This window comes from Haliotis cracherodii, unplaced genomic scaffold (assembly GCF_022045235.1).
Source record: "Haliotis cracherodii isolate W230 unplaced genomic scaffold, xgHalCrac1.p SCAF_11, whole genome shotgun sequence".
Classification (NCBI taxonomy): Eukaryota; Metazoa; Mollusca; class Gastropoda; order Lepetellida; family Haliotidae; genus Haliotis; species Haliotis cracherodii.
The window spans coordinates 20,608,969-20,628,276 of NW_027266266.1; the positions used below are offsets into that span (position 1 = coordinate 20,608,969).

Consider the following 19,308-nt stretch of genomic DNA (forward strand, 5'->3'; position numbering starts at 1 on the left):
TAAGTTATAAACAACAGTTTCATTTATAAATCCTAGAAAGTTTTAAACAACAGTTTGAATTATAAATCCAAAAAGTTTTAAACAACAGTTACAATTATAAATCCTGGAAACTTTTAAACAACAGTTTCAATTATAAATCCAAGTAAGTTATACACAACCGTTTCAGTTGTAAATCCCAGTAAGCTATAAACAACAGTTTCAATTGTAAATCCCAGTAAGAAATAAACAACATCTTCAATTGTGAATCCCAGTAAGCTATAAACAACAGTTTCAATTGTAAATCCCAGTAAGAAATAAACAACATTTTCAATTGTGAATCCCAGTAAGCTATAAACAACAGTTTCAATCATAAATCCTAGAAAGTTTTAAACAACCGTTTCAATTGTAAATCCCAGTAAGCTATAAACAAGTTTCAATTGTAAATCCCAGTAAGCAATAAATAAGTTTCAATTGTAAATCCCAGTAAGCTATAAACAACAGTGCCAATTGTAAATCCCAGTAAGCTGTAAACAACAGTTTCAATTATAAAAATCCCAGTTAGCTATAAACAACAGTTTCAATTGTAAATCCGAGTAAGCTATAAACAACAGTTTCAATTATAAATCCCAGTAACCTATAAACAACAGTTTCAATTGTAAATCCCAGTAAGCAATAAACAAGTTTCAATTGTAAATCCCAGTAACTATAAACAACAGTTTCAATTGTAAATCCCAGTAAGCTATAAACAACAGTTTCAATTGTAAATCCCAGTAAGCAATAAACAAGTTTCAATTGTAAATCCCAGTAAGCTATAAACAACAGTTTCAATTGTAAATCCGAGTAAGCAATAAATAAGTTTCAATTATAAATCCCACTAAGCTATAAACAACAGCTTCAATTATAAATCCAAGTAAGTTATACACAACCGTTTCAGTTGTAAATCCCAGTAAGCTATAAACAACAGTTTCAATTGTAAATCCCAGTAAGAAATAAACAACATCTTCAATTGTGAATCCCAGTAAGCTATAAACAACAGTTTCAATTGTAAATCCCAGTAAGAAATAAACAACATTTTCAATTGTGAATCCCAGTAAGCTATAAACAACAGTTTCAATCATAAATCCTAGAAAGTTTTAAACAACCGTTTCAATTGGAAATCCCAGTAAGCTATAAACAAGTTTCAATTGTAAATCCCAGTAAGCTATAAACAACATTGCCAATTGTAAATCCCAGTAAGCTGTAAACAACAGTTTCAATTATAAATCCCAGTTAGCTATAAACAACAGTTTCAATTGTAAATCCCAGTAAGCAATAAACAAGTTTCAATTGTAAATCCCAGTAACTATAAACAACCGTTTCAATTGTAAATCCCAGTAAGCTATAAACAACAGTTTCAATTATAAATCCCAGTAAGCAATAAACAAGTTTCAATTGTAAATCCCAGTAAGCAATAAACAAGTTTCAATTGTAAATCCCAGTAACTATAAACAACCGTTTCAATTGTAAATCCCAGTAAGCTATAAACAACAGTTTCAATTGTAAATCCGAGTAAGCAATAAATAAGTTTCAATTATAAATCCCAGTAAGCTATAAACAACAGCTTCAATTATGAATCCCAGTAAGCTATAAACAACAGTTTCAATTATAAATCCCAGTAAGCTATAAACAACAGTTTCAATTGTAAATCCCAGTAAGCTATAAACAACAGTTTCAATTGTAAATCCCAGTAAGTTTTAGACAACCGTTTCAATTATAAATCGCAGTAAGCTGTAAACAACAGTTTCAATTGTAAATCCCAGTAAGCAATAAACAAGTTTCAATTGTAAATCCCAGTAAGCTATAAACAAGTTTCAATTGTAAATCCCAGTAAGCAATAAATAAGTTTCAATTATAAATCCCAGTAAGCTATAAACAACAGCTTCAATTATAAATCCCAGTAAGCTATAAACAACAGTTTCAATTATAAATCCCAGTAAGCTATAAACAACAGTTTCAATTGTAAATCCCAGTAAGCTATAAACAACAGTTTCAATTGTAAATCCCAGTAAGTTATAGACAACCGTTTCAATTGTAAATCCCAGTAAGCTGTAAACAACAGTTTCAATTGTAAATCCCAGTAAGCTATAAACAACAGTTTCAATTGTAAATCCCAGTTAGCAATAAATAAGTTTCAATTGTAAATCCCAGTAAGCTATAAACAACAGTGCCAATTGTAAATCCCAGTAAGCTGTAAACAACAGTTTCAATCATAAAAATCCCAGTTAGCTATAAACAACAGTTTCAATTGTAAATCCGAGTAAGCTATAAACAACAGTTTCAATTATAAATCCAAGTAAGCTATAAACAACATTTTCAATTGTAAATCCCAGTAAGCAATAAACAAGTTTCAATTGTAAATCCCAGTAACTATAAACAACAGTTTCAATTGTAAATCCCAGTAAGCTATAAACAACAGTTTCAATTGTAAATCCCAGTAAGCAATAAACAAGTTTCAATTGTAAATCCCAGTAAGCTATAAACAACAGTTTCAATTGTAAATCCGAGTAAGCAATAAATAAGTTTCAATTATAAATCCCACTAAGCTATAAACAACAGCTTCAATTATAAATCCAAGTAAGTTATACACAACCGTTTCAGTTGTAAATCCCAGTAAGCTATAAACAACAGTTTCAATTGTAAATCCCAGTAAGAAATAAACAACATCTTCAATTGTGAATCCCAGTAAGCTATAAACAACAGTTTCAATTGTAAATCCCAGTAAGAAATAAACAACATTTTCAATTGTGAATCCCAGTAAGCTATAAACAACAGTTTCAATCATAAATCCTAGAAAGTTTTAAACAACCGTTTCAATTGGAAATCCCAGTAAGCTATAAACAAGTTTCAATTGTAAATCCCAGTAAGCTATAAACAACAGTGCCAATTGTAAATCCCAGTAAGCTGTAAACAACAGTTTCAATTATAAATCCCAGTTAGCTATAAACAACAGTTTCAATTGTAAATCCCAGTAAGCAATAAACAAGTTTCAATTGTAAATCCCAGTAACTATAAACAACAGTTTCAATTGTAAATCCCAGTAAGCTATAAACAACAGTTTCAATTATAAATCCCAGTAAGCAATAAACAAGTTTCAATTGTAAATCCCAGTAAGCAATAAACAAGTTTCAATTGTAAATCCCAGTAACTATAAACAACCGTTTCAATTGTAAATCCCAGTAAGCTATAAACAACAGTTTCAATTGTAAATCCGAGTAAGCAATAAATAAGTTTCAATTATAAATCCCAGTAAGCTATAAACAACAGCTTCAATTATAAATCCCAGTAAGCTATAAACAACAGTTTCAATTATAAATCCCAGTAAGCTATAAACAACAGTTTCAATTGTAAATCCCAGTAAGCTATAAACAACAGTTTCAATTGTAAATCCCAGTAAGTTATAGACAACCGTTTCAATTATAAATCGCAGTAAGCTGTAAACAACAGTTTCAATTGTAAATCCCAGTAAGCAATAAACAAGTTTCAATTGTAAATCCCAGTAAGCTATAAACAAGTTTCAATTGTAAATCCCAGTAAGCAATAAATAAGTTTCAATTATAAATCCCAGTAAGCTATAAACAACAGCTTCAATTATAAATCCCAGTAAGCTATAAACAACAGTTTCAATTATAAATCCCAGTAAGCTATAAACAACAGTTTCAATTGTAAATCCCAGTAAGCAATAAATAAGTTTCAATTATAAATCCCAGTAAGCTATAAACAACAGCTTCAATTATAAATCCCAGTAAGCTATAAACAACAGTTTCAATTATAAATCCCAGTAAGCTATAAACAACAGTTTCAATTGTAAATCCCAGTAAGCTATAAACAACAGTTTCAATTGTAAATCCCAGTAAGTTATAGACAACCGTTTCAATTGTAAATCCCAGTAAGCTGTAAACAACAGTTTCAATTGTAAATCCCAGTAAGTTATAAACAACAGTTTCAATTGTAAATCCCAAGTGACAAGCAAGAGTAATTTGACAGTGATTCCCATGCTCATAAGTGTCACCAGAGTGATACAAGTAAAAACAATGCATCACTTCGGGTTTTCTCCCTCATCAAGCTGACACGACCAATATACCTGTATTCTAATCAAAGAGGCGACATATGTATTAAAGGTAACCATTAACTAGATTGAAATACATCATAACATGTTAAGTTTGCACATAAAATGAACATTGAGTGACTTAAATAAAAATTGCCAGGATCACCAAATAGGAGTGTTGTACGCCGCTTTAGTAATAATCCAGCGACACTCACTCACTCACTCACATTCGTGTCATATACAACCAGCACATATACAACGCATATACAAATTAAACCACTCGGGGCATACAAGCTAGCACATATACAATTAACATCAACAAATGGACCTTTCACTGTTCCTACAGACCGTTAATCCGGAAACTACTTACACCGGACGATTAAACCGGGAACGGTAGCAGCCGCACTAACAGGGTTAAGCCTTAGACTCGGCATATTGCTTGGGGTGTTGTTAGTAAATTAGGAGCAATATGTCTGATTAATATATCATTTACATTTATGACCGTCTTCAAAATGTACAACCAGCACGAATACATCACAAACACAGTTATCAAACACACACACACACACACACACACACACACGCACGCACGCACGCACACGCGCTCGCACGCACACACACTCGTCACGTGCACAACGCTAACCAGCACGTAAACAACACATATAAAATAAAACACATGCACACTCGTCACACACACGCGCGCGTACGTACGCACGCATGCACGCATGCACGCACGCACGCGCGCGTGTGTGTGATGAGTGTGCATGTGTTTTATTGTATATGTGTTGTTTACGTGCTGGTTAGCGTGGGGATTCCGCGTTAGAACTGACCCCATCCACCTATGCTGGTCCCCCGTGGGGATTCCGCGTTAGAACTGACCCCAGCAACCTATGCTGGTCCCCCGTGGGGATTCCGCGTTAGAACTGACCCCAAGCAACCTATGCTGGTCCCCCGTGGGGATTCCGGGTTAGAACTGACCCCAAGCAACCTATGCTGGTCCCCCGTGGGGATTCCGGGTTAGAACTGACCCCAAGCAACCTATGCTGGGCCCCGAGGGGATTCCGGGTTAGAACTGACCCCATCCACCTATGCTGGTCCCCCGTGGGGATTCCGCGTCAGAACTGACCCCATCCACCTATGCTGGTCCCCCGTGGGGATTCCGCGTTAGAACTGCCCCAAGCAACCTATGCTGGACCCCCAGGGGATTCCGGGTTAGAACTGACCCCAAGGAACCTATGCTGGTCCCCCGTGGGGATTCCGCGTTAGAACTGACCCCAAGCAACCTATGCTCGGCCCCCAGGGGATTCCGCGTTAGAACTGACCCCAAGCAGCCTATTCTGGGCCCTCTGCCACAAAGCGATCTTAGCACTACGACTATCGTACATCCCAGTTTTAAGATGCGAATCAGTGGGTCAGGTGGTCAGACTTGGTGACCTGGTTGATTGCTTGTCAGCATGTCCCGACGGCATGGATCGATGCTCACAACGTCAATCAGTCACTGGGTTTTCTTGAACAGGCTCAACTATTTACAGGCCGTCTTCGAATAGCTGCAACATTGCTGAGTGCGGCATTCAACACTAAACCAACAAAGTTTTAACCTATCCATTTCCATGAATATGATTGCCGCTAAGGCAGTGTCGCATTTGCTTTAGTGTGCATATCTTCTGTTCGTTTGTTTTTAACGCCGCACTCAGAACTATTCCAGCTATATTGCATCAGCCTGTAAATAATCAAATCAGGACCGGACAATCCAGTGATTGACATCATGAGCATCAGTCTACGCAAATGGGATACGTTGACATGCATCAACCAAGTCAGCGAGCCTGACCAGCCGATCCCGTTAATAGCCTTTTTACGACAAGCACAGGCTGCGGCAGACCTATATTCTTACCTGGATAAATATTAAATATTAATAGCATTAGCAAATCGATCACAGTATTGAGGCCATGTTATGGCAAGAGGCACGTATGGAGCCATATGTTTCTAGAGTTGTTTGTTTTCTTTTTTCTTTAGCTTTTGGTCTACCGTTTTATAATGTTTGTTTGCTAGGTATATCTTTGTTATTGTGTCGTATGCTGATGTGTCGAATTCTCGGTTCTTTCGAAATGATTGTTTGGTCCCGCGAATTCCTTTAATATCATTATTTGACCTCTGATAAAAGATAACGCATATGTCGAATCATTGGTTGACGGAAACAATATTGCTCTGATAAGTCGATCTGGTAATAAAACTTTTCATCCTGTAATAAATAACTATATGTTACAATGTAATACATAAATAAACTGGTAAGCCGTATAAAAGGTAGCTAAAGACAGGAATATTGTAGCGTACACGAGGCAAAAGACAGACAGGAATACTGTAGCGTACACGAGGCAAAAGACAGGAATATTGTAGCGTACACGAGGCAAAAGACAGGAATATTGTAGCATACACGAGGCAAAAGACAGGAACAGACAGAAATATTGTAGCGTACACGAGGCAAAAGACAGGAATACTGTAGCGTACACGAGGCAAAAGACAGGAACATTGTAGCGTACACGAGGCAAAAGACAGGAATATTGTAGCGTACACGAGGCAAAAGACAGGAACATTGTAGCGTACACGAGGCAAAAGACAGGAATATTGTAGCGTACACGAGGCAAAAGACAGAAATATTGTAGCGTACACGAGGCAAAAGACAGGAACATTGTAGCGTACACGAGGCAAAAGACAGGAATATTGTAGCGTACACGAGGCAAAAGACAGGAACAGACAGAAATATTGTAGCGTACACGAGGCAAAAGACAGGAATACTGTAGCGTACACGAGGCAAAAGACAGGAACATTGTAGCGTACACGAGGCAAAAGACAGGAATATTGTAGCGTACACGAGGCAAAAGACAGGAACATTGTAGCGTACACGAGGCAAAAGACAGGAACATTGTAGCGTACACGAGGCAAAAGACAGGAACAGACAGAAATATTGTAGCGTACACGAGGCAAAAGACAGGAATACTGTAGCGTACACGAGGCAAAAGACAGGAATATTGTAGCGTACACGAGGCAAAAGACAGGAATATTGTAGCGTACACGAGGCAAAAGACAGGAATATTGTAGCGTACACGAGGCAAAAGACAGGAACAGACAGAAATATTGTAGCGTACACGAGGCAAAAGACAGGAATACTGTAGCGTACACGAGGCAAAAGACAGGAATATTGTAGCGTACACGAGGCAAAAGACAGGAATATTGTAGCGTACACGAGGCAAAAGACAGGAACATTGTAGCGTACACGAGGCAAAAGACAGGAATATTGTAGCGTACACGAGGCAAAAGACAGGAACATTGTAGCGTACACGAGGCAAAAGACAGGAATATTGTAGCGTACACGAGGCAAAAGACAGGAACAGACAGAAATATTGTAGCGTACACGAGGCAAAAGACAGGAATACTGTAGCGTACACGAGGCAAAAGACAGGAATATTGTAGCGTACACGAGGCAAAAGACAGGAATATTGTAGCGTACACGAGGCAAAAGACAGGAACATTGTAGCATACACGAGGCAAAAGACAGGAATATTGTAGCGTACACGAGGCAAAAGACAGGAACATTGTAGCGTACACGAGGCAAAAGACAGGAATATTGTAGCGTACACGAGGCAAAAGACAGGAACAGACAGAAATATTGTAGCGTACACGAGGCAAAAGACAGGAATATTGTAGCGTACACGAGGCAAAAGACAGGAACATTGTAGCGTACACGAGGCAAAAGACAGGAATATTGTAGCGTACACGAGGCAAAAGACAGGAACATTGTAGCGTACACGAGGCAAAAGACAGGAATATTGTAGCGTACACGAGGCAAAAGACAGGAACATTGTAGCGTACACGAGGCAAAAGACAGGAATATTGTAGCGTACACGAGGCAAAAGACAGGAACATTGTAGCGTACACGAGGCAAAAGACAGGAATATTGTAGCGTACACGAGGCAAAAGACAGGAACATTGTAGCGTACACGAGGCAAAAGACAGGAATATTGTAGCGTACACGAGGCAAAAGACAGGAACAGACAGAAATATTGTAGCGTACACGAGGCAAAAGACAGGAATATTGTAGCGTACACGAGGCAAAAGACAGGAACATTGTAGCGTACACGAGGCAAAAGACAGGAATATTGTAGCGTACACGAGGCAAAAGACAGGAACATTGTAGCGTACACGAGGCAAAAGACAGGAACATTGTAGCGTACACGAGGCAAAAGACAGGAATATTGTAGCGTACACGAGGCAAAAGACAGGAATATTGTAGCGTACACGAGGCAAAAGACAGGAACATTGTAGCGTACACGAGGCAAAAGACAGGAATATTGTAGCGTACACGAGGCAAAAGACAGGAACAGACAGAAATATTGTAGCGTACACGAGGCAAAAGACAGGAATACTGTAGCGTACACGAGGCAAAAGACAGGAATATTGTAGCGTACACGAGGCAAAAGACAGGAATATTGTAGCGTACACGAGGCAAAAGACAGGAACATTGTAGCGTACACGAGGCAAAAGACAGGAATATTGTAGCGTACACGAGGCAAAAGACAGGAACATTGTAGCGTACACGAGGCAAAAGACAGGAATATTGTAGCGTACACGAGGCAAAAGACAGGAACAGACAGAAATATTGTAGCGTACACGAGGCAAAAGACAGGAATACTGTACCGTACACGAGGCAAAAGACAGGAATATTGTAGCGTACACGAGGCAAAAGACAGGAATATTGTAGCGTACACGAGGCAAAAGACAGGAATATTGTAGCGTACACGAGGCAAAAGACAGGAACAGACAGAAATATTGTAGCGTACACGAGGCAAAAGACAGGAATTTTCCAATAAAAAAAGCTGCACCTTGACAGTTGATATAATGTCATTAGGCTTCCTTTTGTCAAGTTGCATCTCGCAGGTGGTGATGCACTGACGTCATCACTTTCTGCGCTCCTGGCTGCACTACAGATTAATCAAAAGGGGCCTCCGTCCAGACTAATGATCAATAATGCATTGCAAGGAAATGTCACCTTAATGAAGCTGTCAGCTCAATTCTAATCCTGTTTTAGATTGTTTGTTTGGCTTAACGTCGATTTTGATTCATGTTGAATATATCAAGTTGAATATTGCCATATCAATACACTAGATCAAGAGTGTGATTCATGTATGTTCCTTCATAACACACAATAGAGCATTAACGTTTTAAAGATTTTGGATTTTCGTTAACATGGTAAATATCATATTCATTTTTAAAGATTCCTGTTTAGAAGGATTCGTACTGGTAATGATTCTTGATCTGTCTGAACTTTACCGTGTTTCACGACCTGAGTCACTTAAGCTGTCTACACCCGGAAATAGATATCGCTGAAATACCTTAAACCTATGAAAGGAGTAAGGTGGCTAAGCGTCAACGCATCCCAATGTATTTGTACGCCAAAGAACCGAGTTCGATTACGAGTATGTGAGTGAGTGTGCTTTTGTGCCGCTTTTAGCAGTATTTCAGCAATTTTACGGCGGGGGACACCAGAAATGGGCTTCACACATTGTACCAATAAGGGGAATCGTACACCGACCTTCGGTGTGACGAGCAATCGCTTTAACCACTAGGCTACCCCACCGCTCCCGTATCGAGAACTAAAAATGTAGGACAAAAGAAAGTATACACACACGTTTGATGGTGGCCTATAATTAAACAAACAAGAAATGTTTTTTCGCCGCCCCTGATTACTCACACAGATTCAACCTGCTGGGGCCTTCCTCGGGACGCTTTTTTTATTTTTTAATATATTGTTTTTAATTTTCACATCTGAAATATCATTGTTCGCTTGGCAAGCTGGGTATTGTGAAATAAATTTGTGTTGTAAAAAATATTTACATCGTTCACCTCCTTTCAGAGATAAGACAAAAACTGTGACCGACAAAAATTGTCCGTGAGCCATTATTTTCTTTTTCGTCCAGCCCTTACTGTAACGCAGAAGCCCTAAATAAAGTCTAGATTTTCTAGAGGTCTCCCAACTCACAGGGGCCCCTTTTCAATTTAAGTTGTTTGTTTCTATCCAATATATTTTCAGAGACAAAGCGTTAGACTGGACAGCAATAGTTTCTGTCGCGTATGTCTTGCGACGTAAAATCTGTCTCATTCGGTTTCTTTTTCTACACACAGGTAAGGCCCTGGAGAACTGCACAGCGACGGAGAACACGTACATGATGCAGCCACAAGGGGTGCCGGTGAAGGGGGATGTATCGGTAGACGAGGAAGAGAGGGAAACGTGGGCCAAAAAAATTGACTTCTTGTTATCAGTGGTTGGCTTTGCCGTGGACCTTGCAAATGTCTGGAGATTCCCGTATCTGTGTTACAAAAATGGCGGAGGTAAGGGAGACAACCCATTTAGTTATTTAAGGGAGATAACTCTCATATCGTATGCATACACTTTTTCTTATGAATTCATTGTCCATTGATAAGTCACCAAAACCTATAAACGTTATCAAAACGCTAATTGACTGATCTTTTGTGAGATACTCATTAATATGATACATCACCATTGAATATCCATTTCTTGTTTGTTTCACTTTAGCAACCACCAAGCATGGTGGAAACTTTCTTTTGGCTGGCAGTTAATACTAATTAAGTCAGATTTGAAAAACAAAATTTATGTTTTTCAAAACTCTTAATATCATATAAAAGGTCAAGAACTGACAGTGGGCAGATGATTTGTAGTTTCTCGTTTCTTGTTCCTAAAATATGTCCTTATATTTACAACAACTCTCTTCTTATTTCAGGCGCCTTCTTAATACCCTACCTTCTTATGTTGATTCTTGGAGGGATACCATTGTTCTATATGGAGCTGGCTTTGGGTCAGTTTAACCGGACAGGAGCCATCACGTGCTGGGGTAGAATCTGTCCGCTATTTAAAGGTAATAAATGGTGGGGTTTTATATTTTCAAGTGAAATTTCTTGTGTTTATCCTGTTGCTGAAAATGTAAATCAAGTCAATTATTAAAAAATCGCATGGCGTTATTTTGACGTGACGCCAACAGCATATTCACCCTTTAGTAGCTAGTCTGTATGTGTTGCCCGCTCGTCCTAAATTACCGTTCGGCTAAAAAATAAATGTATATCCATCCATTCGCCCGCCTGAATATACATGTATAGTTTACCGTTTGTGATTTTTAGAAGAAAAAAGCTCTTTCTGTATTTAATTGGAAGAATGTTCAAAGACAGGAAGTAGCTCTGCCCGTAGCTTTGTTTTTATACAGCTCTCCGCTTTTTCCGTGTTTTTAACACAGAAAAAGCAGAGATACCGAGTCAGAAGCACTCAACACCGAGTCTCGAGTCATTACAAAATATCGATGCCCTGTTCATCGGAACGTGCACTTTTCGAAATTGTTCAAATTTCATAACTTCATCCTGATGTCAAGATTCAAATTGTGAAACATTTTGGCACTGTCTTTACTGACACATTTAGCAGTTGTATTGTATACCAAAGTTATTTTGTTTCTATATATATTTATTCTTTGTTTTAGTTCTACCGCGCTCCCACTCCCTCTAAATCTGAACATTGAAATGAGAAAGACACTAAACAATATGACATGATAGGATCTTAAGTTGCTTACCCCGCTCACAGAGAGCCGGGTTAATATATATTTAATACCTGTGCTTTAGTTGAAATTAGTTGAAAATAATCGAGTCTGGACCAGACAGTCCAGTGATTGACATCATGAGCATTAATATGATGAAATGCATCAGCCAAGTCAGCGAACCTGACCACCCGACTCCGTTGGTCGCCTCTTACAAGTATAGTTCCTAGAAAATCATTAAATACGTATGGTGGGCGTGGAAAATACAAAATATATTGCCCCGAAAGGAAACATTATCAATTTCTTATCCAATAAATCATAAAGCACGTTGCTATCGCTATCTAAACTGTTTTATGCATGTGATCAGGTTCGTTTAAGGGTTGGTTTTTAAATGTATTTTCCAAATCAGGTCCTTACTCCTTTGGCACAATAGAACATGCTGCGCCAAGTATTTGGACATCGAACATCGTCGTCGATATCGATAAAAATAATACCCACAGGAAAAAAGGAGACATTGATTTAAATTCTAGTGTATTAGAATTTTCGAATAAGTCCATTTTTTTCAATGTGACTGCTTCTCAACATCAAAATAAGGCTATATTGGAATCGATGCAAACTTGAATTACTCCCATCAAGAAATGAACACTGCAGCTGAAAAGCGTGCAAAAACCTTATTTTAACGACCATACATTTTACGTAACTTTCTTTTTACCCATAAAGTGCTAATCGAAAAGAAATTGGATCTCGTTAGAGTTAGCTCCCTTAGAATAAACGCCACATTCAGACGTTAAGGGAGGGTTTATTGTAATGATTCAAGTCAACCGTCGACTGACAATGGCCGTTAACGATCGTTCGGGTATATTAATGGAACTTTGACGTCAGTTCCGGTGTGGTATTTGCTCTGATGGCGGACTGACACGGTGCGGAGCGTGATTAGAGAGAGCACACATAGTCCGCCGATTGCTTAACTGAATGCGAAAATGGAGTGTTTTAGATTTCAATTGGGGACGTGTTAATTTGATAGGTTGATTTCCGGGGAATTAACCCCGATAGTGGTGAATTCTTCAAGATATGCATTTCAATAAAGAGGGGCTGTGTTCACACTTTCAACGACAAGATACCAATCTTGTAATGGCGGTCTGAATGATAAGAACTAGTACAATTAGCTTTCTTGACCCTAGCCTGCAGAGAGCCACATCTCAATGATTGTGATGGAGTCGATCTAAGATAACCTCATGTTCATTTAATTAATGGAAAATGAGTCTGTTTATTATACAAATATCAAGCTTTGCTGAATGTCATTTTTTCGTGCCATTGGCAAATATTCAACTTTTTATGTTGCTGAAGGTTTTTATGTTTAAATGAACTAAAATAATCTTGATTCATGACACGATCAATACTTAAGATTATGAAAAATGCATTGTATTAGTGTAATATCAGCACACTAATTGTTACGATAAGCATATGCACAATTATACTGAGAGCAAATGTAGGTACCTTTATGTTATCATACTTTTTGTGTTTGAATATTGGCGGTCAGCATAACCTTTCACATAGCGTTTCTCTTGTTCAGATTCTAAAGCCTTTAAGCGTTCTATTTTGTAAACCTCAATTGTAGAGGACGAGATCAATTGCTTAATATAAAGTCAGTTCACACCTGCTTCGATCTCTTCATATTAGTAACAGTTAGGTACAAGATCATATTCGTTGTAGTTAGGTACAAGAATCAGCTTTATGTCAAACGGTTGGTTATGTTGGAACAGGAAAAATATAAAACGGTTGAACTCTAACATCGTCTTTTTGCATATTAGTCATAACACTGTGCATGATGTTGTGGAAAGTCAAACTCATGCACTTATTAAAATGGAATGTATGCTTGGCGTCAACAATATACACCCTTTAAATAATATTCTGAAGTTTAGTTCGGCAAACAAATGTTTCTCAACTTTGAATTTGACGTTTCTGGTTGGCCTAAATGAAAGTATACTGAATGTTGTGAAACTATATTCTAGATATATTGTGATAAAATGTTTTGGCAAATACCAACACATATTACTGAATTCATGATCATACTATGGTGAGGTCATCTCTTTCCTCTGGTTCTCAAGAACAGGATTGAGCTATTAGATATCAGCCACCATGTCCATACATACCAATGATTTCTGGTCAGTGTGTTGTAGGGTGGTCGTGGTGGTTGTGTTCCGGTCGTCTATGGTTCCGTGGGACTGTGTGCCATGATTATCATGGTGGCAAATATCTGTTTGGCCCATTTTTTGAAAATGTGCCTTCACAATGGCCCTGCTCGGGGATAGAGTTGCATACAACGGATCTACTAAATGCTCATTCGAATATCAGATTTACACCAAGTATCGTCCTTCCTCTGTCTACATCATTTCTTGCCAAATGGCTTCATTAAAACGTCCAAGGCATTCTTCCTACATTTATATACCTGACACGCCAAAACAGCAGAAATACTGTTTAAAGGGGAATACTACTGATACTAATTTCTTGACACAGCATTTAAACACATAAACCGGACAGTTATGTTGAAGTTAACAAACTTCCGCATCTCTGGATTTTCCAAGTGTAATTCCACCCAGCCCAATACAGTGAAACCTCGTTAATCCAAACTCTACCAGAAGGTATGATGATGAGATTTAGGCACACAGGAACTGTGAAATTTTGGACGCGAGGAAAACCTTGAGAAATATAAACTTTTTGTACTTTCAAATCATGCATGTTTTCGACTTTAAGGTTAAAAGGTGTCCAATAGAATGGGTTTAGGTGTTTCAAAAAGCGGATTTTTTAAAATATTTGAACACAGGTATGTCTTTGAGCCAAGCTTAGATTTTTGGAGGAAGATGGTTCAGATTCAGCATGGGTAACGGACTTGCTAAACAGTTAAGTTTACTCTTAAAGTTTGAAAATGTGGCCTTTGTCGCTCATTTGAATCATAATTAGGCACTAAATCGTGTCAAGAGTTCAACATTTGCCAACGTTAGAAATAAATAAATGACTGGTCGGAGTGAGTGAGTAGCAATACGCCGCTTTTAGCAATATTCAAGCAATATTTGGCGGAGAAAACCAGAAATGGGCTAGTTGGAGGTCATATGAACATGTCCAATAAGTTTCAAGATAATAATAATTCAAAGATTATAATGGTAAATATATAAAACAAAATACCGATAGTTATATTTGAAAACACTATTATTTTATACGTTATCTTGTTTGTTTGTTTATTTGTTGTTTCACGCCGCACTCAGCAATATGCAAGCTATGTTGCGGCGGACTGTATATAATCGAGTCTGGACCAGACAATCCAATGATTGAGATCATGAGCATCGATCCACGCAATTGGGATACGATGACATGCATCAACCAAGTCAGCGAGCCTGACCACCGTTAGTCGCCTCAACGTAATGTTAATCCTTCTGGTTTCAGCCTAGCAACAATTTGATAACGTTTGTGATGTTTTGGTCAAAACCAATTTTGAAGTGTATACTTCTTTTGCCCGGTAATGTATTTCCAAAAGACACATCGATGTTTGTGATATGTGAAAAAAAAAAAACTTTTTTCCAGTTAGTATTGTACTGTCCTCGATATTCACCCACTTTTTTTCTGTGTATTTCAGGTATAGGCTGGGCGGTAGTGCTGATTGCCTTCTATACAGACTTTTTCTACAACGTAGTCATAGCATGGTGTTTGCACTTTTTCATTGCTTCTTTTACTTGGGAACTGCCCTGGGTACATTGCAATAACAAATGGAACACGCCCCTTTGTTACGACGGTAGTGAAAGAAGGAACCTAAATGTCTCCACAAATATCACGGACCCCCTGTGGGCCAACTCGAGTGAGTTCACCGAGTACAGTATTCTGACTGACACCACCACCACCTACAGTATCAACATCACCGGCAACTCCTCCGACCTGCCCAGGCGGTCGCCGGCGCACGAGTACTTCGAGTAAGTAGATTTATTTCTCATACTTTAAGCGGAGGATGGGTAGTTTTGTGGTTAAAGCATTCGCTTGTCACGGCGAAACCTGGGTTCGATTTTCAACATAGGTACAATGTATTTGCTCATTTCTGGTGTCCCCCGCCATGCTATTGATGACATATCAAATCTAAATGCGGCGAAAAACTATACTCACTCACCCCCATTCCCAAAATGGGTTTCGGGACTCTTAAAGGTAGTCATCGAATCATCGAATGGTAAAAGGCTGAAGACCTGAAGTAACACGTTGTAAGACGTCATAATGGAATTCCCTTTCTGCATACTTCAGGAGTACAACATCTTGATTAAGCGTATTTCAAAAGCAAATTAATTGAGTATACATTGTAAATAGTCAGGTTTACACAAAACCGAAACCGTTTGTAAAACGGAAACTTGATCGACTATGTTTTTAACACTGTCTGTATCAGTATCACACGCATGTAAACTGGCGGGCAAATGAAAGTATACACTTGAAAATTGCATTTGACCAAAAAAAGGCCGTCGCTACAAACCTAAGGTCCAAAACACAAGCATGATATCTGAATGAAATACATCACCATCCAAAAAACATTTTTTGTTTGTTTCATTTTGGGCCACCATCAAACGTGTGTGTATACTTTCTTTTGTCCGACATTTTTAGTTCTCGATACGGGGGCGCTGGGGTAGGCTAGTGGTTAAAGCGTTCGCCCGTCACGTCGAAGAACCGGGTTCGATTGCCCACATGGGTACAATTTGTGAAGCCCATTTCTGGTGTCCCCTGCCGTGATATTGCAGGAATATTGCTAAAAGCGGCGTAAAACCATACTCACTCACTCACTTAAGGTATAGCCAGGTTCAGAAATTCAGGTCTAAAGCCTGATTATACACCAAGATTTCATGAAACACACGGATGGGTGACTTTGTGAGGAATGAAGACGCGGAGGGGACCTTAGTTAAAATAGGTATCCAGTACTCTATTACTGCCCAGAGGTCAGGCTCGGTGTCTTGGTTTGTTGCGTGTTATAGTATCTCGCTAAACGGTGCTCATTATGTCAACCACTGGTTTGAGGACTATTGCTGACTGTGGATTTAAATAATATACTAAAACACATACTAACTGTGAGGGATTATATGACGCGGTGCAGGATGGATAGACTTAGAACAATTGTCGCCCTGTTAGGGAATCGAACCCGGTCTCATGTGTGGTCATATTGTTTAGAATCAGATAAACAGTTATCATTGTATTGTTTTCCCCGTTTGAATGTATATTTTTATTCCATGACAAACGTTGACTGTTTGGCATTTAATTTCTCATCACAAATCGGGTTTTGGAGTCAGTGATAGGATCTATACAAATCTACAGTATTGTCATGTTACATGTAACTTCACTTCACTACTCCTGTAACATATCGGTGATCAGTTTCATTCAACTTGATTGCTTTCTGTCTCAATTCCTCCGCCTCCGGGGTTTCCCTCATTAATGGACCAACAACAGAGCCGATAGCCTGGGTCTATTGCACATCACTGCACTGTAAGGGGCCAATCGTTTAATTTCTCTCTGTGTCAGTTTGGGTTGGGAATAGAGGGTGGGAGTAAGTGGTAAGTGCTTAGCCTTCACGTTACCATCCATTGGGCACCAGATCTAGGGTCTCTCTCTCTCTCTCTCTCTCTCTCTCTCTCTCTCTCTCTCTCTCTCTCTCTCTCTCTCTCTCTCTCTCTCTCTCTCTCTCTCTCTCTCTAACTAGCGTTGGGATTTTATAACTGTGTGTGTGTGTCAGTGTCTGTGTTTGTCTGTCTGTGTGCGCGTGCGTGCATGCGTGTGTTGGCGATGGGAATAAAGGGAATTAAAGGGGCGTTAATGTGTTCCCATGATTCGTGGATCCGGGAATTTGTTTCTGGGCGAAATCACTGGGAATAGTACCGACGATGTTCCACTTGGTTTGTCAGCGTCTGTTAGTTGTTACCCAACCACCAGGTAGTCGCATGGAATAAAATGGCACGAGGATTAGTCGGCTCCTGGTTGGAGGGGGTCAACCAGGTGCATTTACAACACTGACATTATCTTAGCTCTTTCTGAAGCTAAGCTCTTGTCAGCACAATATCCGTGCACGTAGGTTTCACCGAAGTGGCAAACGTCTGAAACCTGCATTACTTCGGGCTTTCCTCCCACATTAAGCTGACACGCCGTGATATAACTGCAATACTGTTAAAAGCGGCGTAAAACCCAACTCACTCACTCACTCATGGACATGTGTTGATACGAGGGAAACAGTGTTTAAGGCGTTTCAACAGCGAAGTTCGTGTCAACTTTATCGATAGCAAGTTGAACCTTCGTGATCTATCACATATTGGATTCTTCTAATGGAGTAGCCATTAGCAAGAGTAGCTACCTACTTCACTGCAGTTAACTTGCCTGTAGTGAACAGTTCCTTTTCATCTTGTAATGCATTATCTTGTAACATCCATTGTCAATAGCGAGTACAATGAATAAGACACCATTAGGGCAGTTTTGAGTTATTTAAGAAATTAGCAAGAGCTCAGTTCTAATAAAAGCGTGTTTCTGATATTTGAATAAATATGAGCAAATATGTTACTCACGCTGATTTGTCTGTGTGTAAAGAAGGTATAATGATTAGGGTTATCTGAGGTCAGGGAATTTCTAAAAGTCTTTTTCAAAATACATGACTATTTTACCTTGAAAATCGAATATATTCGTGAAGTTGACGTCATTCCGATCATTTATGACGTCACCTTATAGAGGTCACGTCGATCTTCAATGATTCCAAAGCAGATTTGGTTTCCAGTATATCTAGCACCTCATGCCGTCCAAAATATTATGATTTTTGTATCTACCTATCTGTTAGAGCCCTTCCTTATACACTGCCGGGCAAAAGGAAGTTTACACCCTTGTATTCACCCACCTTGTTGATGGTGGCTACAATTGGAACAAACAAAAATAGTTATTCGATGGTGATGTATTGGAAACGGGTATCATTGTGTTTTGGACCTTAAGTTTGAAATGTTTAGGCGACTGAACCGTTTTGATAACGTTTGAAATTTGTTTTTAATTTGAGCTGAGGTGAAATGGAATTTAACGTGGCGTCCAAGCCTACTGCACTTATATAGCGACGTGGATGCACGCGTGTGTGTGTGTGTGTGTGTGTGTGTGTGTGTGTGTGGCTGCTTGTACTGGTCCGGACTAATGCCGATTTTATAGTGCTATCCCACTGAGACACCATGCCACAGTTTAACATGAATACCCCACTCAGGCACAGTATACTGACTCCGAGCCGACCAGTCCTTATTTTATCCCCTTAATGCCGAGCGCCAGGCAGGGTATTAACAAGTACCATCTCTTTACGTCTTTTGGTATGACGCGGCCGGGCATCGAGCCCCGGACTTTCCGCTCCCCGGGCGGACGCTCTGCCACTAGACCACGGAGGCGGTCTCTTTTACCAGGCAGTTTATTAAACATATAGTTTTATTATGGTACCGACCGCCAAACATTCGTCGATGTATGACTGAAACAATGCACATGCAGCCGATTTTAACTCACTCACTGCCAGCTAATAACCTTTCTGTTAGTTTCTTCAATAGAATTCCCAAAGAAATACTTTATGTTAGTTAAAAAGTTAACCCAATGTGTTCTATTACATATAAAACACAATAGGAATACTTGATC

At 39.0% G+C, this 19,308-nt stretch overlaps 1 protein-coding gene across 4 annotated transcripts in view; it reads left to right on the top strand.

Moving 5' to 3' along the window:
* The window catches only part of LOC139456315 (sodium-dependent dopamine transporter-like), a 127,931-nt gene that overhangs the window by 84,562 nt on the left and 24,061 nt on the right, over positions 1 to 19,308 (top strand). For all 4 annotated transcript variants that reach the window (XM_071237944.1, XM_071237945.1, XM_071237943.1 and 1 more), the window contains 3 exons: positions 10,241 to 10,447; positions 10,858 to 10,992; positions 15,287 to 15,617. In XM_071237944.1, coding sequence (XP_071094045.1) covers positions 10,241 to 10,447; positions 10,858 to 10,992; positions 15,287 to 15,617 — 673 coding nt within the window. The remainder of the gene's footprint in view (positions 1 to 10,240; positions 10,448 to 10,857; positions 10,993 to 15,286; positions 15,618 to 19,308) is intronic.